This window comes from Mesoplodon mirus (genome assembly GCF_964341445.2).
Source record: "Mesoplodon mirus genome assembly, chromosome: 2".
Classification (NCBI taxonomy): Eukaryota; Metazoa; Chordata; class Mammalia; order Artiodactyla; family Ziphiidae; genus Mesoplodon; species Mesoplodon mirus.
The window spans coordinates 60,942,721-60,969,716 of record NC_138977.1 but is presented as its reverse complement, the minus strand read 5'-3'; the positions used below and the strand labels follow the sequence as shown (position 1 = coordinate 60,969,716).

Below are 26,996 nucleotides of genomic sequence, written 5' to 3'. Positions count from 1 at the left end.
GGGTCAAATAACTTGTCTCTAGGAGTAGAATGGCTGGATTATATAGTTAAGATGTTTATATACCTGTGTATATAAGCTTTAGTTTCATAGGTTTATAGATGGAAAGGAATTGTGCCCCAGTAATTTCACTTCCTGTATTACATCCAGGAACTTCATTCATACCAGGACCTGATTCAAAGTCTTTGGAGCTGATGCTGTAATAGATGATTCTCTTGGAAACCTTTGAAGGGAGTTGAATGTACTTTGCCTGTGGGAGCACATGAATCACTAAGGGCCAGTGGGAAGACTAGTGGACAAATTCCAAGGTGCACCCCCCACCCCCTGCCATGATTCTCAGCTCTTGATGTTCACACCTTCGTGTAAACCCCTCCCTTTGAGCATGGGCAGGACCTGTGACTTGCTTCAGATCAAAAGATGATGGTAAAAGTGATGGGATGTCACCCCCATGATTATGTTATGTAAGTTTCTGTCTTGCTAGCAGATGAGCTCTCAGTCTTTCTTGCTGGCTTTGGAGAAATAAGCTGCCATGACTGCTACAGCTACAAGAAACTGGATGCTTCCAAAAACACACAAAAGGGGAAGTGGATCCTTTCCTAGTTGAGCCTCTACATGAGAACCCAGCTTTAGCCAACACCTTGATTGTAGCCTTGTGTGATCTTAAGTAAGCGACTAGCTGGCTGTTCCTGGACTTCTGACCCACAAATCTGTGAGATAATAAATGTGTGTTGTTTGAAGCTGCTAAGTTTGTGATAATTTTTGTGCAACATAGAAAATCAATACAGACAATTCTTAAGTTAAATACACATTTAACCATATAATTCAACGATTTCACTTGTAGAAATCTACCCAAGAGAAAAGGAAATATATGTCAAAATTCTTGTACACTAGTGTTCATAACAGCATTAATAGTCCAAAAATGAAAACAATCCAAATGTCCATCAACAGATAAATGGATAAACAAGTGCAACAATGGAATACAACTCAACAATAAAAGGAATAAATTATTGACACACACAGTGACATGGATGACTGTCAAAATGATCGCACTGAGGGAAAGAAGCCGACAAAAGAAGAGTAAATACTACATGATACCATTTAAGCAGATAAGTTGTCATTTGGGGATGGTGGGTCAGGCAGGGGCAGGAGGGAGGGATTACAAGGTTATTAACTTTGAGGGTAATGGATATGTTCACTATATTGATTGTCTCATGGTTTCATGGCTGTATACTAGGTCAACTTATCAGATAATACACTTGAAATATGATTGGTTTATTGTATACCAATTCTTCAATAAAGCAGTTTTTTAAATGTATTTGCACATGTTTTTTCTCACAAATAATTATATTCAAAGAGAAAGCACAATCTATCTAGTCATCATAGAGTAGGCCTTGTTACTCATCCACTCATTCCCAGATACTTTCCAAATATCTGTTAGTTTCTATAAGAAATACAAATATGATTCTTTTGTACCAATGAACATACAATTTAATAGACTGGTTATGGTTTGGAAAGCATAAACAATTATTTTTCTATATTGTTTTCACAAAGAGGCTTACCAGAAGCAAATCCCTCCCAGTGACTACGTGTCAGCTGCTCCATACAGCTTAGGACCTTGCTCCACACATCGTCAAACACATAAGCAAGGACATCCTCTTTCATGCAGTAAAATGGAGCAATGGGTGGGTACCCTAATTTCTGTTTCTCTGTAGCTGCTTCTGATTTCTTTCCATGAAACCCCTCTTCCCTGTAACAGAAGCAAGAAGGAAAGACTTCATGGTTATTCTTCACTGGGTGTTCACCACTGTCTTTTGGCTGCTTAGGAGTATGATTTATGCTCCTCCCCACCACCACCCCCTTCCTCCCCGCATATATAGCACACGTATTAAATAGGCTTCTGAACTACGGGAGTTTTCAGCAGAGGAGACTCTGCATTTCCCTTTTTACACCCATCCCATCCTACCCACCCACTCTGCCAAAAAAATAGAACAAGAAAAAGAAGACAGAATCATTGTACTTTTTAAAGCTTTAAATAGATGGGCATTTTAAATTGAGCAACAAGCAACCTATGACAATTAAGCACACAAAAATACTCTTTTTGTTGTAACTGGATAACATTTAGATTAATATTAACTTGACACATTTAACAATGCACATATAACTGTGATTATGCTGCATAATTATTTGAGGCAATGATTCATTAGGGAAATAGTCTACATAGATTATTAAAATTAGTATGCTTTTACTAATCCAAATAAACATTTGGTAATTGGCTGTAAAGGAAAAAGAGGGAAGCCCAACAGCACAGGAAACTACTCTGAGACTCTTCTGGAGACAGTATATCTATAACCCAGAAACTTCCAGTTAGGCAAGTCTGTCTCTTCTCTGGCAATGAGTGCCAGTAGCCCCAGATTTCTGGGGGAAGAAAATTTGGCTGATGGATGTGCTTATCTATGACAGATGTATTATAAACTAAGACAAAGCAAATTCTGGAACTGCCTTGGGTGGAGATAAGTACCTTTACAGTGAAAGTTACTCCTAGGGCAACAAAGTGTTCAAGAATGAAATAGGAAACTGTAGGCAGGTAAGAAGGATGCTAAGAGATTTAAGCAGGGCAGCCAGACTCCCTTTGCTTCTCCTTTCCCAAGGAAGAGCTAGCCTGGCATTAAGTGGCAGAGGAGGCTGATTAACATTAAATGTATTTCAATTTATATTTCTTTTTAGAGGAGATAACATAGTCATATGATAAAAATTCAAATTGTATAGAAGAAAATATATGTATGTAGTGAAAAATAAGTCTCCTACATCTCTGTCCCCCAGTCCCCATTCTCAGAAGCAAACACATAGGTCCAGAGAGATAGTTACATTATACACTGTACTGCACCTCACTCTTCTGTCAATGTATCTTGTCCATGATCCCTATCAATATATATAAATCTGCCTCTTTTAAAAAATAACTGCAGAGTATTCCATTGGATATACCATAATATAACTAGACAGTTACTGATCAACTAACCTTTGCTTTTATAATCAATACTGCAATTAATACCCTTCTATAGATATTTCTCAACTTACGTATTGGGTTACAGCCCAGTGAACTTATGAAAATATCATGTCAAGAATGCATTTAATAGGCCTAACCTATTGAACATTATAGCTTAGCGGAGCCCACCTTAAATGTGCTCAGAACACTTACATTAGCCTACAGCTGAGCAAAATTATCTAACACAAAAACTATTTTATAATAAAGTGTTGAATATCTCATGTAATTTATTGTATACTCTACTGAAAGTGAAAAGCAATGGTTGTATGGTTTTAAGTATATTGGTTGTTTACCCTCATGATTGTGTGGCCGCAGCTTGCTGCCGCTGCCCAGCATCCCGAGAGAGTATCATACTGCATATCGCCAGCCAAGGGAAAAAAAATCAAAATTCAAAGTACAGTTGCTACTGAATATGTATCACTTTTGCACCATCACAAAATCAAGAAATCATACGTCAACTCATCTTAAGTTGGGAACAATATGTATGTACTTCTTTGGCTACATGGGTATTATATCTGTAGGATAAATTCCTATAAATAGAATTATTGAGTCAAAGGGTATGTGCATTTCAATTTAAAGAGGTGGTATACACAGGATCCAGAAAGTATACTCTCGGGCATTTATCCCAGAAACATGAAAATTTTTGTTCATACAAAAATCTGTGCATGAATGTTCATAGCAGCTTTATTAATAATAGCCAAAAGCTAGAAATAGCCCAGGTGTCCTTCCACAGGTGCACAAACTGTGGTACATCCATACCATGGAACGTGCTGACAATAAAGAAGAATAAATTTTTGATAAACCTAAGTAAATAAATAAATAGGTGGTATAATTCTCCAGTAGTGAAACAATATGCCTCTTTTCTCATTCAAGGAATTATTAACCTTCTTTATCTTTTGTCCTTTGATAGTCTGACATGTAAAAGAATACTTATTATAGTTTTAATTTGCATCTCTAATTGTGAATGAGATTGAATTCCATTTCATATATTTAAAATCCATTTTCTTATAATGTGAACTATTCATGTTCTTTGTTTCATCCTTAATCTTTTCCTTACTGATATACATATTAAGGAAATTAAGCCTCTGTGTATGCATGAACTGCAAATATTTTTGCCAGTTTGTCATTTGTCTTTTGACTCTATGAGTTTTTTCTATGCAGAAATATTATTTTATGTACTTTTTTAAAGAATTTCTTAAATGACTTGTAGATTTTGTGCTATGCTTAGAAAGACCTTCCCTATTCCCAAGTTATTTAAAAAAAACAATCTTTCATATCTCATTTTCTTCCAAACTTACATGATTTCATTCATCACATCTCAATATCTCAGTAATATCTCTAAAGAGAAGACTGCCTTTCTAAAAATCTTCCATTTTACCTGAAAATTCATTTGGGTTTACTATCAGGAAAGGGGAAGAGATGCCCCAGGGACACCTATGAGCCATGAACATCACATTTTAAATTAGTTAAATCTGCTGTATTTTTTATAAGCTAAAATGAAGGGGAAAGACCTTTGAAGAAAAAGGAAGAGAAAATATGGATAATTTGACTCAGGCCAGATGAAGTGAAAGGGAAGGGGGCAATCTCTGCAAAACCAAAAGAGCAGACTTAAGATTCCCTTGGAACAATGAGCTAGCTCAACGGTGTTATGTTTGGAAATCTGGGTTGTGTTTACCTGACCCTAGGACTGTGTACCTTGATCATGTAGTAAGCATGGCTCAGCAGGAAATATGGGAAGAAGTCCAGAATCATGTGACACTAACTAGACCTAACCACAGCCTCACAGCCTAAGATGAAATTCTCACTTCTAGATGTACTACTGTGACTATCAATTCTGAGCTTTTAAAGGCTTAGAGGAATAATTTAAGAGTTTAATATATCAGAAAAGTAGCATGGAATAGTGAAGAGAGCACTGGATTTAGAATCAGATGAATAAAGTTTTCATGAGTTCCTGGTGATACTTTACAAAGAGGAATATCAAATTATGTGGAGAAAAAAATTCATTTAAAAATGTTTAATCTCAGGAAGAGGCAAATGACGTGTGCAGGAAGAAAATATACAAGGAAGACTGGTATGTGAAAGCAATAGGAATTTATATCAACTAAGTACATGACACTGGATAACTGAGAACTAATAGAAAATAGATAACAAACAGACATCAACTTAATTATAGGTAATATTGGTAGTATACTTTAGAAAAAATAGATATTAACAACAAAATAGGAGGGGAGTAAAAAGTTTAAAAGACATAATACTCACATATCTGTGTGGTCGAATGCTAGGTATTCCTCTATTATTCCTTCCGAGAAAATTATACAATCTTCCTCTTCTCTTTCCATAGAACACAAGCTAGGGGATTTGGCAATGGAAGATGCTTTAGGAGCATATGAAGATGAAAAATGTAACTTCTTTCCCCTAATACCAAATCTGGAAGAGGAAAAATATTATGTTCAACATAAACAGTTCTCAAAGCAACTCATTCGCACAAGTTTCAGCTCAAGGTCCCTTGCCCTAGTGACACCTTCCTGGGCTACTCTAAACCCTAATACCTGTTATTTCTCAGAACAGGAATAAATAAATACTAGCCATAGACCCACTCTGCTTAGGTATATTATGCACTATTGAATACTGCTTGCTATCTTTTCAGATGCAACAGCTATGGCTATAAAATAAGTTTTAAAAAAATCTAATAATATTTAAATTCATAATTAGCTCTTTAAAGTACCTCAGGAGCTTATATGTTTATTTCAATAACTCCGTCATTGTTCAAAATGCATACTCCTAAAGGGCAAGTATCTTCCCTTACTTACATTTAAAGTTCTCATCCTACCCAGGTATTCAATGAATATATGATGACGCCTTCACTTCAGCAGATTTACTTTGGAGAAAGTCAAATCTGAGCAGTACAATTTTTTAAATGGCTCTCAGTTTAACCAAATATTAAATATAACCAATGTATGCTTTGTGTTATTCTTTATACCTTTTTGTACCTTAAGTATTTTTTAAACAATGAAAAAAGAATAAACCTGTGGCACTTTTCAGCAAGGCTAGTGGGAAAATCTTTTTGGAAGACATTTTGGAAATATGTATTGGAAGCCTTAAAACAGAAATACCCTTTGATTCAGTGGTTTCATTTGTAGGGGATTTCCTTCGAGGATATGACCTATAAGATTTAGCTATAAAAATTATCATCACAGAACTGCTTATAGTTGCCAAAATTCAAAACTGGCCCAACTGTTTCAAAATATAGGATAGGGGATTGGTTGTTTAAATAATGGTATATTCATGCAATGGAATTCTATGAGGTTACTAAATTAATGTTGGGGGACAAGATGGAAGATTCCCATAATAAAATGGTAATTATAAAAAGATTACAAAATATGTACAGTAATTTCAAAAAACTCTATACATATGTGGCAGAGAATGCTAGATGCCCCCAATATTGATTCTCCCTGTCTCTCCTAATACATCATGCCAATTTAATTCAGGAGAGCAATACACGCACCTCAAAGACGACATTTCCCACCACCTTGCAGCCAGATGTGACCAATGAGATATGAGCAGAATTGTTATGTGGGACTCTGGGGGGGCTGTTTAAAGAGAACTGGGTTAGCTTTAAGGGGTGCCCTTTTGCCCTTCTGCCTTTCCTGCTTCCTGCTACCTGGAAAGTGAATGTCATGTTTGGAACTCTATCAGCTATCTTGGACCACCAAAAAAAAAAAAAAAAATTCAGGAAAAGTATCCTGGGTTAGCACAGTGTAGCAGAAAGATGAAATGAGTCTAGGACCCTGAAAACACCATACTACCACTGTACTATCTTTAGGTACCCTTCCTCCAGACTTCTTTTAAAAGAGAAAATTCTCTGTTATGTAAGCCATTAAATAAGGTTTATGGTTCATAGGAAGTGGTTGAAATAAAAATAAAGAGTTTGAGGTGTTAAAGAATTAGCCATTTTAGCTAGTGTACTAATTACCCATTTTAAGCTGATAAACTAATACCAGTTTAACTTCCATAAAGAAATTAAGTTTTAATTAGTATTATATGTTTAAGAAAATGACTTTTCAAAATTTTTTTCAAAAACTTTTTAAAGTCTGTTTCTTAGATCCCTGAATTTCTTTAAACCAGTCTATCTACACATTTATTCCAAGAGGGAAGTGCCTATATTTATAGATAGATGTAGATATATATGAATCTGAATAACCCTTATATCCTAGAGAATGTCTTACTTTTTGAACAAAAAACTAAGTAACAGAATTCTAATATGCATAAAGACTATGGTTAGTCTTACAGAATTTGCTGTGCTTTACTAAATACCAATAAATAGGAAGAAGTATTTTAATCCCTTAGTGTAACTGGTAGAATATAATACTTGCACATTAGAATACATAAGTATTTACATATTAGAATACTTACATAGTAGAATCTCTTTCTTGAGACAGTGTTGCCTCATGTGAAGCTGAAACAGCAGAAGGGGATCTAGGATACAGTCCATAACCTTCACTTGGAGTGATTATCTGCCTACCCAGAATCCTTCAAAGTGAAGAACATAAAGAGATAATTAAGCACCTTCACCTGGCATACATACAAAATGTAGGTATTTTTGGAACAAATTTGATGGCTCTACATAGAAGTCTAGTACATACTTAGTCCGTTACTGATTTAGAATGATTCTTGAGAGAAATGTGAATCCAGAGCCTTTTTAAAGGTATATCTCTCTCCTATACAATGGAGATAGAAAGGATAAAGCTTTTCCACCCCACTGAAAAAAATCCAAGGGATTTTTATAAGGGGACTGGGCAAACATTTGTAATTTTCCCTCCATCCCCTATAACAATCTTCATTAAATTTGCCAAAATGGGTGAAAGCCAGGCCAAATTAGTGAAAACTGAATTATATTCTTAAGAACATGAAGCTTTATAAATTTTAAGTATGTGTAGTAAGTGCATTAATGCGGTTTCTAAGGAAAGCTTCCTAATAGCCTATGTTTGCTTTCAAGTATACATGCATAGGAATTTACTTATAGACAACAGTGTAATCAAATACATTTTCTGACCCTCTTGTTCAAAAGAAAGGCTGTTTGGACAGCCACAGTACACAGATCACAGTTACTGGTATAGAAGTTGTTTTACTTGATTAGGACAATATATTGGTAGTTATGAAAACTCTGAGAAACTTCCATCAACATGAGTTTACTGTCATCTGAGGCTTTATACCACATCACCTTATTTATATAAATCCATGCCCATAGAGATTTCAGAATACAAGCTTTCTTGGAAATCTGCTCTTCAAATTTTAGTATTAGCCATGAATATACAAGGGCTCCAATACCTGAGGTGAGGAAAGCTACATGTCCACTGTTGGCACTCTTCTTGTAGACTTTTAATATGTACACTCAACTTCTGCTCATACAAGAGCTCGTCAATGGCTGTGAACATTGCTTGGACTTTTTCAGTGGCATTTTGATCAAGTTCCTAAAAGAAATTACCACCCCAAAATAATTAGATGAGCTTCAATCTCTGTTAATAATCATAAAGGTTGAAAGCAATCAGATTGGTTTATTTTCAATATTTAGTCCATTTGTGTGAAAGAAAAGTTAAGTTAGTGAGTTTTTGGATCTTACAATATTCAGATGGCCTCCCTATTCCTATTTAAAGAAAATTTGTGGAAATATCTACGTTTTTAAAGTAACATTTTCTTCATCAAAAAAATCCAGAAAAGTATAAAGAAAGATAAAAATTACCAATAATTCTACCACTCAAAGATAATGATTGTTAATTTTATTATAGTTGCTTGGTTCCAGTATTTTTTTTAGAGCATAAGGAAGACAGTCAATCCCATATATGTATTACTTAGTAGTCTGCATTTTTCACCTGACAGTTTACGTTAAATCTTTGCCCTATAATTTATCCTTTTGCAGCAGCCAAAAGGATGGCTATAAAATGTGAATCTGATCATGTTATCTGATTCTCTGCTTACTCTCTACTTCATCTGTTTTTATGTGCCCTTTTACATTCTGGTGGAAGAAAAGTTACACCTTTTTTTTTTTTTCCGGTACGTGGGCCTCTCACTGTTGTGGCCTCTCCCGTTGCGAAGCACAGGCTCCGGACGCGCAGGCTCAGCAGCCATGGCTCACGGGCCCAACCGCTCTGCGGCTTGTGGGATCTTCCCAGACTGGGGCACGAACCTGTGTCCCCTGCATCGGCAGGTGGACTCTCAACCACTGCGCCACCAGGGAAGCCCCGGTAAATTTGGATATTTTCTGGTTTTACTATCATGTAGTTCAGAATACCCTCTAATTTTCCTCGTAACTTAATATTTAGAACAGTGTTGTTTAATTTCCAAATATTTGGGGATTTTTCCAGTATTTTATTGTTATTGATTTCTAATTTAATTCTATTGTTACCAGAGAGCATAATCTGTCAGATTTAATCTTTTGAACAATATTGATATATTTTATGGCCCACCATACAGTCTGTCCTTGTCAGCATTCCATATGTTCTTCAGAAGGATATGTACTCTGCATTTGTTGGGTATAGCATAAGATCTTTTATGTTTTTACTGATTTTCTAATTGTTTTATTAATAACTAAAATCTCTAACAATAATTGTGGATTCACCTAGTCCTCTCTTTAGTTTCATCAGTTTTTCTTCATACATTTTGAAACTCAATTAGATGCTTACGTATTTAGAATTGTTACATCTTCCTGGTATACGTTGTTATGGACTGAATTGTGTCCTCCTCAAATTCATGTGTTGAAGCCCTAATCTGCAACATGATTCTATTTGGAGATAAAGCCTTTAAGTTGGAAATTAAGGTAAAATGAGGTCATAAGGGCGGAGCGCTAATCTGATAGGATTAGTGTTCTTATAAGAAGAAGAAGAGACACCAGAGATCTCTCTACCTGTGCCTGTGCCCAGGAGAAAGGTCATGTGAGGACACAGTAAGCCAGGAAGAGTGGCCTCAATCTGTCGATGGACACTTAGGTTGCTTCCATGTCCTGGCTATTGTAAATAGTGCTGCAATGAACATTGTGGTACATGTCTCTTTTTGAATTATGGTTTGCTCAGGGTATATGCCTGGTAGTGGGTCATATGGTAATTCTATTTTTAGTTTTTTTAAGGAGCCTCCATACTGTTCTCCATAGTGGCTGTATCAGTTTACATTCCCACCAACACTGCAAGAGGGTTCCCTTTTCTCCACACCCTCTCCAGCATTTATTGTTTATAGATTTTTTTGATGACGGCCATTCTGACTGGTGTGAGGTGATACCTCATTGTGGTTTTGATTTGCATTTCTCTGATGATTAGTGATGTTGAGCACCCTTTCATGTGTTTGTTGGCAATCTGTATATCTTCTTTGGAGAAATGCCCATTTTTTAATTGGGTTGTTTGTTTTTTTGATATTGAGCTGCATGAGCTGCTTGTATATTTTGGAGATTAATCCTTTGTCAGTTGCTTCATTTGCAAATATTTTCTCCCATTCTGAGAGTTGTCTTTTCGTCTTGTTTATGGTTTCCTTGCTGCGCAAAAGCTTTTAAGTTTCATTAGGCCCCACTTGTTTATTTTTGTTTTTATTTCCATTTCTCTAGGAGGTGGGTCAAAAAGGATCTGGCTGTGATGTATGTTATAGAGTGTTCTGCCTGTGTTTTCCTCTAAGAGTTTTATAGTGTCTGGCCTTACATTTAGGTCTTTAATCCATTTTGAGTTTATTTTTGTGTATGGTGTTAGGGAGTGTTTAATTTCATTCTTTTACAGGTAGCTGTCCAGTTTTCCTAGCACCACTTATTGAAGAGGCTGTCTTTTCTCCATTGTATATTCTTGCCTCCTTTATCAAAGATAAGGTGGGGCCTCCCTGGTGGCGCAGTGGTTGAGAGTCCGCCTGCCGATGCAGGGGATACGGGTTCGTGCCCCGGTCTGGGGGGATCCCATATGCCGCGGAGCGGCTGGGCCTGTGAGCCATGGCCGCTGGGCCTGCGCATCCGGAGCCTGTGCTCCGCAACGGGGGAGGCCACAACAGTGAGAGGCCCGCATACCGCAAAAAAAAAAAAAAAAAAAAAAAAAAAAAGATAAGGTGACCATATGTGTGTGGGTTTATCTCTGGGCTTTCTATCCTGTTCCATTGATCTATATTTCTGTTTTTGTGCCAGTACCATACTGCTTTGATTACTGTAGCTTTGTAGTATAGTCTGAAGTTAGGAAGCCTGATTCCTCCAGCTCCGTTTTTCTTTCTCAAGATTGCTTTGGCTATTCAGGGTCTTTTGTGTTTCCATACAAATTGTGAAAGTTTTTGTTCTAGTTCTGTGAAAAATGCCATTGGTAGTTTGATAGGGATTGCATTGAATCTGTAGATTGCTTTGGGTCGTATAGTCATTTTCACAATGTTGATTCTTCCAATCCAAGAACATGGTATATTTCTCCATCTGTTTATGTCATCTTTGATTTCTTTCATCAGTGTTTTATAGTTTTCTGAGTACAAGTCTTTTGACTCCTTAGGTACGTTTATTCCTAGGTATTTTATTCTTTTTGTTCCAATGGTAAATGGGATTGTTTCCTTAGTTTCTCTTGCTGATTTTTCGTCATTAGTATATAGGAATGCAAGCATTTTTTAAAAACAGTTTATTTTTTGGCTGCATAGCATATAGGATCTTAGTTCCCTGACCAGGGATCGAACCCGTGCCCTCTGCAGTGGAAGTGTGGAGCGTTAACCACTGGACTGCTGGGGATATCCCCAACTGCCTTTTTTTTTTTTTTTTTTTTGGCTGCGCTGGGTCTTCATTGCTGCATGTGGGCTTTTCTCTAGTTGTGGCAAGCGGGGGCTACTCTTCCTTGTGGTGTGTGGTCTTCTTGTTGCGGTGGCTTCTTTTGTTGTGGAGCATGGGCTCTAGGCACACAGGCTTCAGTAGTTTCAGCATGCGGGCTCAGTAGTTGTGGGTAGCAGCTCTAGAGCGTAGGCTCAGTAGTTGTGGCACATGGGCTTAGTTGCTCCGCAGCATGTGGCATCTTCCCAGACCAGGGCTCGAACCTATGTCCCCTGCATTGGCAGGAGGATTCTTAACCACTGTGCCACCAGGGAAGCCCCCAAACTGCCTTTTTATCCCTAAAAAATATTCCTCTTTCCTAGTAATCAACTCTGTGTCTTGAAGTTTATTTTGTCTCATATTAATATAAGCCTATTGCGTGCACAGTATAACTTTCTCTGTCCTTTTAATTTCAATCTATTTGTGTCTTTATATTTAGAGTTCGTCTCTTCCATATAGTATATAGTTGAGTCTTGTTTTTTTTTAATCCATTCTGTGTTTTATCCTTTTTTTTTTTTTTTTTTTTTGTGGTACGCGGGCCTCTCACTGCTATGGGCTCCCCCGTCGCGGAGCACAGGCTCCGGATGCGCAGGCCCAGCGGCCATGGCTCACGGGCCCAGCCGCTCTGTGGCATGCGGGATCCTCCTGGACCGGGGCACGAACCTGTGTCCCCTGCGTCGGCAGGCGGACTCTCAACCACTGCACCACCAGGGAAGCCCTTATCCTTTTTTTATCCATTCCATTTTTTTGTGTTAATTATTGACATGGTTGGTTTGTAATCTACCATCTTGCTGTTTCTTTTCCATTTGTCCCTTTTTTGGGGGGGGATCCTTTCTTGTTGTTTTCCTTTCCTGTCTTGTTCTAGGTTAATCAAATATTTGTTAGTATTCCATTTTATTTCCCCTATTGGCATCTTAGCTTATTCTTCTTATTATTTTTTAATGCTTGCTCTAGGGCTAATAATGTGCATTCTTAACCTATCAAAGTGTAGTTAGTCAATATTTTACCACTTCATACCTCCCTCTTCATACTTCCCACTTGTCTTGATACCTGACACTTCACAAATGTAATAATCTTATAACAGTATAATTCCATTTATATTCACCCATCCTTTGAGCTATATTTGTCTCATCTTTTACTTCAACAAATATAAACTCCATCTTGCACATGTTTTGCTTTATTCAGCCAGTTATCCTTTAGAGAAATCACTAAAAAATATAGACTTTTGTATTTACCCACCTATTTAGTTTCTGGTGTTCTTTATCTCCCTGTGTCCTAACGATTCCAACTGCTTCATCTGCCCTGAACTCTGATCTCTGTTAGTCAGCAAAATGGGACCCTGTGCTTTGTTTGGACTCTGTCTTACAACTCCATAGTCAGGAAATTATTCCCAGGCAGGGAGCCAGGGTAAGCAGGGGCCTGCCTACGTTATGAGTTTCTTTTCTCTCAGGGATTATAGATATGGGCTGCCTGTTAACCAATGCCTCAAGAGACAGTCAGCATGGAGTTTCAGAGCCAAAACAGAATAAGGAAGGCATCAACCTGGGAAGGCAGCCTGTTATAAGATATTGGAACCTAAGCACAGTAAAGAGGGCGTCTGTAATGAGGTGGATGGACCTAGAGTCTGTCATACAGAGTGAAGTCAGAAAGAGAAAGACAAATACTGTATGCTGACACATATATATGGAATTTAAGAAAAAAAAATGTCATGAAGAACATAGGGGTAAGACAGGAATAAAGACACAGACCTACTAGAGAATGGACTTGAGGATATGGGGAGGGGGAAGGGTAAGCTGTGACAAAGTGAAAGAGTGGCATGGACATATATACACTACCAAACGTAAGGTAGATAGCTAGTGGGAAGCAGCCGCATAGCACAGGGAGATCAGCTTGGTGCTTTGTGACCGCCTGGAGGGGTGGGATAGGGAGGGCGGGAGGGAGACGCAAAAGGGAGGGGATATGGGAACATATGTATATGTATAACTGATTAAATTTGTTATAAAGCAAAAAAAAAAATAGAAACCAAAAAATAAAAAAATAAAAAAAAAATAAAGAGGGCGTCTGTGTAGGAAGACAGCCTGTTGTATGGTAGAGCCTAAGAGAGGTAAAGAGAACATCTAAGCAGTTTTTCTGATCCTGAGCAGTGTGAGAGGGGTGTTCTAATTACTTTGGCAGTGTACCAGATTAATCCAAAACTGAATGGCTCAAAATAGCAATAATCATGTATTATCTTTCCAGGTTTACGTTTCTGGAATTTACATAGCTCACAGCAGCAATGGTTTGTCTCTTCTCCACAACATCTGGGATATCAGTTGAAAAGCTCAAAGGTTTAGAGCTGAAAACATCTGAGTGCTCATTCACTCAAATATCTGGCAGTTGATGCTGGCTTTCAGCTGGGGGCTTCAGTTTCTCTCTACATGGGCTTTTCCATGTGGTTTGAACTTCCTCACAACATAGTGGCTGAATTCCAAGGTCAAGCATCCAGAGAGAGAGAAACAGAAAGAGCCAGGCAGGAGCTGTGTTGCTTTCTAACCTAAAAAATCATGCAGCGTCACTTTCACTGCATTCTACTGATTAAGGCAGTTAAATAGTCCATTCAGGTTCAAGGGGAAAGAAAATAGAGCCTATCTCTTCAGTAGAGGAATATCAGTATCTTGTAATAAGGGCATGTCAGATGGGATATATATTGGCATGACTTTTGAAAATATAATCTGCCACAGTGGGTGTTTGCATGGGGAGCAGGTTGTTGCAGGGTGATGGAGCACAAGTAAGATGAGGAGGATGTCCTTGCGGGAGAGCAGCCAGCTTATAATATTGGAACCACAGTGGAAGAAGAAAGTTACTATGTGGGGAGTCAGCAGCCCCACACAGGGTGATAGCCCAAGCAGCCTGAGGAAGGTGTCTATTTGGAGGTGAGGACAACATTGGGTGTCTGACTCTGAGTGGGATGAGGAGATCATTCATTGGGTGCGAGAGTGCAAGGGTCAGTGACTCAGCACAGGGTGTTGAAACATATGTGGAGTGAGAAGAGCATTTGCAGAGGTTAAGAGGCAGTGGATTAGTGGGGAACTGGTTATGTTCAGGGGGACTAATCAAATAAATAAATATATTAAGAATAACGGAAGCCACGTTTATCACTGTCAGAGAAAGAAGTTACAAATTTAGAAAAGGAAAAAACTAGAATGAACCTTGTCATTTCACAGTGGGATAGGAGGAGTACTTATATTCCCTAGTTCTGTCCACTGGGAGGGTTTGGGAATCAGTGACACCTAAAAAGCAATGAGCACGCTTAGGACCCAAATCTTTGTTTCTAAACATGGCATAAAAGGAACCAGGGCTTCTTAAAGAATTGGCTGATTCCAGGGTTGGGGCAAAGAAAGTACAAAATAAGCCTGGATATCTTGTGCCAGAAAGTAAGGAAATATTTAAAGAAGGATGGGAACATGTCAAAATGGCACAGAAGCAGCTTGAAGGGAATTCTGCGGGCCAAATCTGGGACAATTGGAACTTCAAGATAAATAATGATGTAATGATGTACTATATATTATAACTAACTGAACAAAATAGGAATCCTTGATTCTACCCTGATGTAAATCATAAATTGAAAGTCTGAGGAGGAACAGGATAGTAGGTACATAATTTCAATATACTGCCCCATAAAATACTTTTTTAAAAAATATCCTTATTGGAGTATAATTGCTTTACAATGGTGTGTTAGTTTCTGCTTTATAACAAAGTGAATCAGCTATACGTATACATATATCCCCAATAAAATACTTTCAAATGCAAAGGAAAGTCACCTTAATTAAGTGATCAAAGTGAACAACATCAATAATGGGACAAATGGAATTATGTGCCACCTAATAGAATGCAATGAGAAAAACAAGCTCATTTCTGTTATATCATAGACTCAAGAACTGTTCCAGATTGAGGGAGACTAAAGAGACTTGACAATGTGATATAAACTTTTGCTATAAAGGATATCATTGGGACAACTAGTGAAAATTTAATGGGATCTATGGATTAGATGGTAGCAATATATAAGTGTTAATTTCCTGAATTTGATGCTTGCCCTCTAGTAATGTAGTGTGTCCTTGCTTGAAGGAAATATACACTAAAATGTTTGGTGCAAGGGAGTATCATGTCAGTAACTTACTCTCAAACCATTCAGGAAAAAAACAGTTGGCCTCCATATTCATGGGTTTGTAAACGTAAAACACATTTATATTGTATTAGGTATTATAAGCAATCTAGAAAGGATTTAAAGTGTACAGAAGGATATGCGTAGGTAATATGCAAATACTGCACCATTTTATATGAGACTTGAGAATCCCTGGATTTTGGTATCCACAGGGGGTCCCTGGAACCAATCCCTCATGGATACCAAGGGATGACTGTTCTTTTTACTATACTTACAGCTTTTCTGTAAGTTTGAGGTTGTTTCCAAATTATTAAGAGAACACAATGTGCAGTAATTGCAACTTTGATCACAAAACTTGAATTTGATTAATTAAGACACAATCCATTACTAATAATGGATTTCACAGGAATTACCTACTCTGACATACATGTGAAATCTGCAATGAAATGTTTGTGTAATACAAAGAAAATATCAACATTATTTATATACTAACCAGGAACCTTGAAAACAATCACAATTATAGCTATAAGTTTCAAAGAGAAATGTATTCTTCAAAATATTAAACATAGAGTTTTTATATGACCTAGAAATTCCACTCCTAGGTGTATACCTAAGAATATTTGAAACATGTCCTCAGAAAAACTTGTACACAAGTGTTCATAGTAGCATTATTCATAATAGCAAAAAAGTGAAACAATCCAAATGTCCATCATCTGATGAATAAACAAAATTGGTATATCCATGCAATAAAATTATATTCATTAATAAAAAAGAAGTACTGACACATGCTATAACTTGGATAAAATCTGAACATATGCTAGGTGAAATAAGCCAGACACAATAGGTGATATACTGTATGATTCATTTACATGAAATATCAGAATAGGTAAAACCATACAGACAGAAAGCAGATTAGTGGTTGCCAGGGGCTGGGTGGAGAGAGAAATGGAGAGTAATTGCTAATGGAGACAGGGTTTCTTTTTGGGGTGATGAAAATGATAGGATAGTTGCACAACTCTGTGAATATACTGCAAATCACTTAACTGTTCACTTTAAAAGAGTGAATTTTATGTATGTGACTGTCACAGTAAAAAAAAGTAAAAATAATAAATCCAATGAGGGCTTCCCTGGTGGCGCAGTGGTTGAGAGTCCGCCTGCCGATGCAGGGGACACGGGTTCGTGCCCCGGTCCGGGAAGATCCCACATGCCGCGGAGCGGCTGGGCCCGTGTGCCATGGCCGCTGGGCCTGCGCACCCGGAGCCTGTGCTCCGCAGCGGGAGAGGCCACAGCAGTGAGAGGCCCGCATACCGCAATCAATCAATCAATCAATCAATCAATCAATCAATCAATAAATCGATCCAATGAAAGTCTAATCTAGTATTAAACAGATGAGAAATCTGTTAAAACATTTAAATGAAATATCAAAAGTTAAACACATGACAAAGAATATAAATTTCTGCCAGAAGCCAACATTAGCCTAGAACTCAGTTCCCTTAAAAAACATGAACTCTGGGACTTCCCTGGTGGTGCAGTGGTTAAGAATCTGCCTGCCAATGCAGGGGACATGGGTTGGAGCTCTGGTCCAGGAGGAGCCCACATGCCACTAAGCAACAAAGCCCGTGCGCCACAACTACTGAGCCTATGCTCTAGAGCCTGCAAGCCACAACTACTGAGCCCATGTGCCACAACTACTAAAGCCCGCACACCTAGAGCCCGTGCTCCACAACAAGAGAAACCACTGCAATGAGGAGCCCACACACCACAACGAAGAGTAGCCCCCGCTCGCTGCAACTAGAGAAAGCCCACGCACAGCAACAAAGACCCAACAACAGCCAAAAATAAATTAATTAATAAAACAAAACAAAACAAAACATGAACTCTACACCTATATACCAGCAACAAATAGATTAAAAATATGATTTTTAATATACCATGCAAGGTACCTAGGAATAAATCTTCAACAAATGTATATTACTTTTATGGATAAAATTATAAAAATGTATTAAAAGACATTAAAGAAATGGATATTAAATGGAAAGATTTATATATCAAATTCATGATTAGGAAAACTCACTATCATAAAGATAGCAGTCCTCCCCAAATTGACCTATGCAATTTAATAATCAGATTCTAATTAGGAGAAAGGTCAGGTGAGGACACAGTAAGCCAGGAAGAGTGGCCTCAATCTGTCGATGGACACTTAGGTTGCTTCCATGTCCTGGCTATTGTAAATAGAGCTGCAATGAACATTGTGGTACATGTCTCTTTTTGAATTATGGTTTCTCAGGGTATATGCCCGGTAGTGGGATTGCTGGGTCATATGGTAATTCTATTTTTAGTTTTTTTAAGGAGCCTCCATACTGTTCTCCATAGTGGCTGTATCAGTTTACATTCCCACCAACACTGCAAGAGGGTTCCCTTTTCTCCACACCCTCTCCAGCATTTATTGTTTATAGATTTTTTTGATGACGGCCATTCTGACTGGTGTGAGGTGATACCTCATTGTGGTTTTAATTTGCATTTCTCTAATGATTAGTGATGTTGAGCACCCTTTCATGTGTTTGTTGGCAATCTGTATATCTTCTTTGGAGAAATGCCCATTTTTTAATTGGGTTGTTTGTTTTTTTGATATTGAGCTGCATGAGCTGCTTGTATATTTTGGAGATTAATCCTTTGTCAGTTGCTTCATTTGCAAATATTTTCTCCCATTCTGAGAGTTGTCTTTTCGTCTTGTTTATGGTTTCCTTGCCGTGCAAAAGCTTTTAAGTTTCATTAGGCCCCACTTGTTTATTTTTGGTTTTTGAATTTTATCAAGTATCTTTTTAACATCTATTGGCTTGATCATATTTTTTCCTTTAATTCACTGATGTTAAACATATTAATACATTTACAGATATTGACCCATCTTTGTATTCCTAGAATAAACCTTATTTGATTATTTTTAAAAATATCAATCCAAAGTACATAAAACTAAAATAGAACTGGGTTAGATATTTTTATGATTGTTGACTATAAAACTTTAAATAATAGATATAATTAGAATAAAAAAGGAAAGTCTTCCTTCACATCACTATAATAACTTTGTTAATTTTTTTTAAGACTTTTTTTTTTTAATGTGGACCATTTTTAAAGTCTTTATTGAACTTCTTACAACACTGCCTCTGTTTTATGTTTTGGTTTTTTGGCCCCGAGGCATGTGGGATCCTAGCTCCCCGACCAGGGATCGAACCCACACCCCCTACATTGGTAGGCGAAGTCTCAACCACTGGACCACCAGGGAAGTCCCCAACTTTGTTAATTTTAAAACAGTATTTTAAAAGAAATAAACCTAAGAATATAAATGCCAGCATGATTATAAATATGTTTGGCAAAGTAGTAGGCCATTAGTTAAATTGGGGGGAAAACTGTATTCCTATATACCAGTGATAACTCAAAAACACCTAAGTTCAAAAGCAAGGAAAATGTATAATTAAATACTAAGTTCAATTTTTTTTTTTTTTAAATATTTATTTATTTATTTATTTTTGGCTGTGTTGGGTCTTCGTTTCTGTGCGAGGGCTTTCTCTAGTTACGGCGAGCGGGGGCCACTCTTCATCGCAGTGCGCGGGCCTCTCACTATCGCGGCCTCTCTTGTTGTGGAGCACAAGCTCCAGACACGCAGGCTCAGTAGTTGTGGCTCACGGGCCTAGTTGCTCCGCGGCATGTGGGATCTTCCCAGACCAGGGCTCGAACCCGTGTCCCCTGCATTGGCAGGCAGATTCTCAACCACTGTGCCACTAGGGAAGCCCAAAGTTCAATTTTAATATCAGTTGTATCTTACAACAAGAGATTTACTCAAAATAAATAATGAAATGATAAAGCAGATTAAATTAAAGGAAGATCTAAGTAAACTATATTTCTAGGTAGAATACTAAGTTCAGTTAAGGTACAAAATGACTGAAATGTGTTTATAAAGCGATTAGTACAGAGCCTAGCATCTATTAAATATTCAATAAATTTTAGTTCTCCCTGCACCTAATTTAATATAATGTTATAATGCAATATCAATTAAATCCCTCATGAATATTTTATAAAATTTCATACAAGGGAAAATAAAATTTATCTGAAAGATAATAGATTTTCCAAGATTTTTAAAATATCATGAAAACCCTATGATATTAAGTCAAATGTAGAAAAATTGCTCAAACAAAGTAGGTTCAACAGTAAAAGAACTTAATTATCCTCACACCATATACTATTATACACACCATATATATAAGCAAAAATATCTGTAAAATAAAATTAGAACTACACTATACATTTATTTATTTTTTGCGGTACGCGGCCCTCTCACTGTTGTGGCCTCTGCCGTTGCGGAGCACAGGCTTCGGACGCGCAGTCTCAGCGGCCATGGCTCACAGGCCTCGCCGCTCTGCAGCATGTGGGATCTTCCCGGACAGGGGCACGAACCCGTGTCCCCTGCCTCGGCAGGCGGACTCTTAACCACTGCGCCACCAGGGAAGCCCTATACATTTATTTTTAACGTGCTTTTTTTCATTTAGTAATATATCATAAACATTTTCCCAGTCTATATGGCTTAGTAATAAACTTTCAAAAACATTTTAAACAACAAGGTAATATTAGTAGTGGAGAGACACACTAGTACTGAGCACAGCAGAAGGAGTAGATCCAGGGCCTGGATCCATACTAACGTGTAAATGTTTAAGCCGAACACTAAGCATCTCTAAGGATCAACTACTACATCCATAAAACAGAGCAATACTGAAAGAGGGTGAAGCTGATGCTTCTTTACAGCTATTTTAAAGAGTAAATAAACAATGTAGGAGGGACTTCCCTGGTGGTCCAGTGGTTAAGACTTCGTGCTTCCACTGCAGGGGACGCAGGTTCGATCCCTGGTTGGGGAACTGAGGTCCCACGTGCCGCGCGGCACGGCCAAAAAAAAAAAAAAATTAAATTAAAAATAAACAGTGTAGGAGAGGGAAGGCATGAAATATACTGACCAAACTGACAAATGCTAACTCCCAGAACAGTCTCCCAAGCACTCCATCAGACCAATAATATAAAACTCACACCATATCCCCAGGAGAAGTCCGAGCTGCCTTCAGTAGAGATCCCTGTGCCTGTATAACTTGGAAAAGCAGACCTTGAATTCTCAGTGTCAGCTGATGTAAAAGGTGATTCTTGTGTGATGTCAGACTCACTAAATGCACAATTTGGAAGGAGAAGAGAAAACAGAAAAATTCTTATATTTCCTCAAGTTTCTGCAGCATTAACTACCCAGCAATCTATTAGGTGATGAGCATGTGCAGAAATATATCCACAGAGGCAAAAATAAATGAAGGACTTGAAATGTAAGCATCATAGTAAAGTCGGACCTAATTCCTACAGAATTGATGGCAGCCATTCTAAATAATTCTAGTCTTAGTTTACAATGAATACTTTAAAATTCCACTTATAATATCTACCCTTGAGAACTAAAGACATTTCAGAAATGTCTAGGAATTCACATAGAATAGTATGTGAACTTGTATGGCACTTTTAGTTTACCAAGCACTTTCACAGATATTAACCCCATTTTATCCTCACAACAACCTGGTGATGCAGAACTCAACCCCTTTTTAAGACAAAGAATCTGAGATTTAGTACTAGGTGTTGAAACTAGGTTTTATGACTGTAATTTTTCTATGATACCACATTGCTTCTCAGAACCCTCTGTGAAGTTACTGTATCCTCTATTTCTTAAAATAATAACTGCAGCTAATATTTACTCAGCATTTACTGTATTTTATCTCATTTATATTCACAACACCCTTTAAGAGATACTATTACCGGTAAGTAACTTGCCCAATATTGTTCAGCTAATAGATGACAAAACCAGGATTAAAAATCAGATCTGTTTGGATTCCTCCTGAGTCTCTGTTTGTAACTACTTCATAATACTGCTTTTCAAAGGTTATAAAAATAAGTGTGTTTCCATTAGCTGTTCCAGAATGAAAGTTGAATGGTATTGAAAAAATGTGATAAAAATTCTTGTTTTCTTTCATTAGTACAAGGCTTGATACCAATCCTAAGGCAAAAAACCAAAACTTTTGCCATTATCAAGTGCAATAAGCAAACAAGTACACTTTTTGTTATTACCTTTGGGAACTTATGTCTTTTTCATGGCTGTCATTGGTAGAGGAAATTGCATCCAGCTGCTCTGGAAGGGGATGATGAGTAAGAGAATGTTTTGTTATTCCTTTCCTGTGAAAGAGAAAAACAAAGTTATATTTCCTGTAAAGAAAAAATATATACTTTTCAGTAACTTGATCTACAAGTTAGTCGCCTACTTCTTGCTGTTCTGGAACTGCACCGTACAATACAGTAGCCATTAATCACTAGCAGTTAAAATGTGGTCAGCTGGAAATGAGATGCACTTTGCAAAACACACAGGATTTTGAAGTCTTAGTACAACAAGAATGTACAATGTATCATTAATTATTTTATCTTGATTACATGTTAAAATGATAATATTCTGGATATATTTGGGTTAAACAAAATATATTAAAATTAATTTCACTGCAAATTGAAAATATAAAAAGGTATAACCACACACCTATTAGAACAGCTAAGATAAAACATGGTGATAACACTAAATGCAGATAAGGATATGGAGAAACTAGATTTCTCATACATTGCTGGTAGGAATGTAAAATGGTGCAGCCACTCTGGAATAATTTCAGTTTCTTATAAAACTAAACACATGTGTTTATCATGAGACCTAGCCATTGCACTCTTGGGCATTGATCCCAGAGAAATGAAAACTTACGTTCACACAAAAATCTGTACACAGACGTTCACAGCAGCTTTATTTATAATTGAAAAAGGTTGGAACAACTGAAATGTTCTTTGACAGCTGAATAGTTAAACTTTGGTATATCTACACAATGGAATATGATTTAGCATAAAAAAGGAGTGAACTGGGCTTCCCTGGTGGCACAGTGGTTGAGAGTCCGCCTGCCGATGCAGGGGATACGGGTCGTGCCCCATTCCGGGAAGATCCCACGTGCCGCGGAGCGGTTAGGCCCGTGAGCCATGGCCACTGAGCCTGCACGTCCGGAGCCTGTGCTCCGCAATGGGAGAGGCCACAACAGAGGGCCGCATACAGCAAAAAAAACAACAAAAAAAGGAGTGAACTGATACATGCAACAACTTAGATGGATTTCAAGGGCATCATACTTAGTGAAAAAAGCCAATCTCAAAAGCTCACATATACTATATGATTCCATTTATATTACATTCACAAATGACAAAACTATAGAGGTGGGGAAAAGATTAGTGGTTCCAGGGTGTGAAGAAAGGAATGGATGTGACTGTAAAGGCGTATATAAGGATGTTTCTTGGTGGTGATGGAACAGCTCTGTATCTCTATTGTACTGGTGGTTACATACATCAATAAATGAGACCAAATTGCATAGAACTACATATACATATATACAAAGGAGTGGATATAAAAATTGATGAAAACTGAATAAGGTTTATAGTCTAGTTAACAGTACTGTACCAATGTCAGTTTCCTGGCTTTGAAATTATATTATAGTTACGTAAGTTGTCATCATTGGGGGAATCTGGGTGAAGAGTTCATGGGACTATGTACTATTTTTGTAACTTCCTGTGAGTCCATAATTATTTCAAAATAAAAAGGTAAAAAAGTTAATTTCACCTGTTTCTACTTTTTTTTAATGTGACTACCTGAAAATTTTAAATTATATATGTGTTTTGTATTATATTTCTATAGGACAGTACTGCTCTAGAGAGTTCAACATGTGCATTAGAATAAACTATGGGGTCAATTATTATATGTTCCAGTCCTAATCATCTACAATAGACTTTCCTTCCCCACAAAATTCTGTAGTCAAATAACATGATAGGTTAAACAAAGTTACACAGGTTTCTTTACAAGAGGTCTTCCCAGGGCTTTTAATATGCAAATGTATATTATAAATCTAATACTCTTGTTTCACAGGAAAGGAAAGTGAGGCACAGAGGGATTAAGTAACCTGCTTAAGGTCATATGGCTAGTAAGCAATGGAGCCAGGATTCAAATCCAAGTAGTTTGTTTGAGGCTTCTCAGAGCAAATGAATAGTTTGAGATTTTAGTAAATTGTACCATTTTTGTATATAAAGATAAAGACGTAGTCAGCAGAGCTTGTTCTTTAAATTATTTCTCAAATGGTGGGGCTGGATTTGTGTAGAGCTATTTGTACTTCTCTCATTCAATGATTTTACAACCAAAAGCTTGTCTTTGAGACAGTGGCGGGGATCAGAAATGTGGATTCCAGCTATGAAATAGAAACTTAAAACATATTTTAGTCTGTCAGAGAAATTTGGTTATGAAGTGACAATTAGATAATACCAAAGAAATATTAAATTTGATCATAGCTTTGTGGTTACATAAGAAAATGTCTATAATTTTTAGAAATGCATAATGAAGTATATGGGGTGCAATGATAGTGTCTGGGGTTTTCCTTCCTTATTTCACAGATGACAGACAGGCTGAAAAAAATATATAGATGAAAGATGAAGCAAATATATTAAAATTTTGATAACTGTTTAATGTAGGTGATGGGGAGGTCATTATATTATTCACTATACATTTATGCCTGAGATTTACCATTTTTAAAATGTTAAGCTGTATATATATTTTATCCCAACCTCTTTTCAATATCTATAACTTGGAACTATTAGGGAGAAAACTAAAATTACTTCTTCAAAGCAAATTATAACACCTAAAGTAAAAATTACTTTTAGGGCTTCCCTGGTGGCGCAGTGGTTGGGAGTCCGCCTGCCAATGCAGGGGACACGGATTCGTGCCCCAGTCCGGGAGGATCCCACATGCCGCGGAGCGGCTGGGCCCGTGAGCCATGGCCGCTGAGCCTGCGCGTCCGGAGCCTGTGCTCCACAACGGGAGAGGCCACAACAGTGAGAGGCCCGCGTACCGCAAAAAAAAAAAAAAAAAAAAAAAAAAAAAAAAAAAAAAAAAATATATATATATATATATATATATATATATATATATACTGTTATTTAGATGCATATAATCTTCATTATCATCATTATTCACGTTATTCTGACACTTCTAGAGAATCATCTTTTAGGAGAGTTATCTTTAGGGAGTATCAAGTCAACAATAGAGAACAAGTAACATAACCATACTGGGTCAATAATTCTGGCCCAATAAGTGCTATCAACAATTTTTTCCATAAATGATATTTTTTTTCACTCTCAGAATGGTCAGAATTAATTATAAAAGCAGATTTTTGCCTAAGCCCTGTTCCCTTTATTGGTAAATGACTTTCTTCTTCCTGTTTCCTAAAAAAGCCTATTAACTGAATTGCTTCTGTGTCCTATCCTATTATGTAGTAGATAATAAGCTTCTGAAAGGCAAGGAAAGATCATAGACTGATTTTGTTTGTATGGCTATTGTACCAAGTAAAGGTGGGAAGGGACAAGGAAATTACCATTTACCGAGGACCTACTATGTGTCAAGCCCTATGCCATCACTTTAGATATGCTTTTAGATAAGGTCTTATTCCTATATTACAGAAAAGAAGTCTCAAATATTTAGTAATTTGCTTAAAATTAACAAGGCTACAAAAGAGTCTAAACAGAAACCCAGATGTGACTGAAGATACCATGCCTGTTAACTGCCCTGTATAGTTAATATTTAATTAATAAATGTATGGTTGCTAAAATTACATAGTTTAGTGGAGGAAAAAAATTGGTATTTGGGGTTGAAAAACCCAAGCTTAAAACCTATTGGTTATATAATCTTAAGATGTGTACCTTTCTGATATTTCATATGCTGAAAAACTAAAGATAATCATACCCATCTTACAGAGTTGTTAAGAGAATCAAGATATGAAAGTCTTTTTGAAAGTATAAAGCATTAATAAATGAATGACATTATCATTACTTCCTACATTATAACACTTCACTAGGGGTGGGAGGTGGGTCTTTAAGCGGGAAATATTTGCTGTCTAAAGTCTCAAAAGCAAAACTGATCCTTAAGGATTCTGACACTAAATTGCAGAGGTGCGGAGGCAGTATGTGTAATGGTTATGACCACAAGCTTCAAAACCAGATTGACAACAGGTTCGTACTTCAGCTCCACCACCTTCTGGCTGTGTTATCTTTGGCATGCTACAATCTTTAAGTCTGGGATCTTTATCTGTAGAAAGTGCAAAATAATAGTTCCTATCTGGTCTCCTTATTGACAAGATTAAGTGAGCTAATGCATGTAAGCAGCTTTGCACTGTGCTTGGCACTAGGCGTATTCAACTTCATTGTAGCACTCAGCTATTAATAGCTTCACGAGTTGTCAATGGTCATTGACACTGGGGCACGAAGCACTGCGGAAACTACAAAATGCCTTAGGAAACCCAGTCCCCGAGCTCAAGAAGTGCAACCCAAGAGGGCCAAGTCCTGGGACAGCACAGGTAACACGCCCTTAGCTGGAGATGGAGGTAGAAGGGGCAACGTCCGGCAAGGCTGGGAGGAGAGAATTCCGAAGAAAATTTTCTTTCCCTCGCCCTGGGAAAGGAAAAAGGAGCAAGGGACTGGTCAGGGAGGGTCCGCAGAGCGCCTGCGGCCCGCCTCGGCCTGGGCCGGGCTGGGGTGGCTGAGCAGTCCACTCACAGCTCCAAGTTCTGTGGCACCGCCTTCCGAGTGTATCTGGAGATCATCCTCCTCTTCCTCCTCAGCCGCGGCCGGGGCGGGCAAGCCAGGTTGGGGGCCTCTGGCCTGGCCCTCCCGCCGGCTCCGGTTCGGCTCCCTCCCGCCACCTTCCGGCCCCGTCACGCCCCGTCTTTTAGACTCCGGGGCCGTCACTCCCCAAGGATCCCCACCTCCCTAGTCTTCCGCCCTCCTTGCTTCCTCGTGGAACCGGAAGTGACGAAGGCACACGGGCGCCCACCTAATGCTCCCGCCGACGCGCAACAGGGACGACGCCTGGGGTTCCGAGGCTGAGTCGGTTTCTG

At 37.9% G+C, this 26,996-nt stretch overlaps 1 protein-coding gene across 3 annotated transcripts in view; it reads right to left on the bottom strand.

The window, feature by feature from the left end:
• FAM149B1 (family with sequence similarity 149 member B1) overlaps positions 1 to 26,842 on the bottom strand; it is a 47,029-nt gene extending 20,187 nt beyond the window's left edge. For 2 of the 3 annotated variants that reach the window (XM_082634457.1, XM_082634458.1), the window contains exons 1-7: positions 26,656 to 26,842; positions 22,117 to 22,221; positions 21,049 to 21,178; positions 8,369 to 8,511; positions 7,454 to 7,570; positions 5,300 to 5,467; positions 1,557 to 1,744 (exon numbers count right to left, since the gene is read on the bottom strand). In XM_082634457.1, the coding sequence (XP_082490583.1) occupies positions 1,557 to 1,744; positions 5,300 to 5,467; positions 7,454 to 7,570; positions 8,369 to 8,511; positions 21,049 to 21,178; positions 22,117 to 22,221; positions 26,656 to 26,702 (898 nt within the window). In that variant the 5' untranslated portion in view covers positions 26,703 to 26,842. Of the gene's footprint in view, positions 1 to 1,556; positions 1,745 to 5,299; positions 5,468 to 7,453; positions 7,571 to 8,368; positions 8,512 to 21,048; positions 21,179 to 22,116; positions 22,222 to 26,655 lie in introns of those variants that run through there. The other variant, XM_082634459.1, reaches the window with a different exon arrangement.
• Between the last annotated feature and the right edge of the window lie 154 nt (positions 26,843 to 26,996).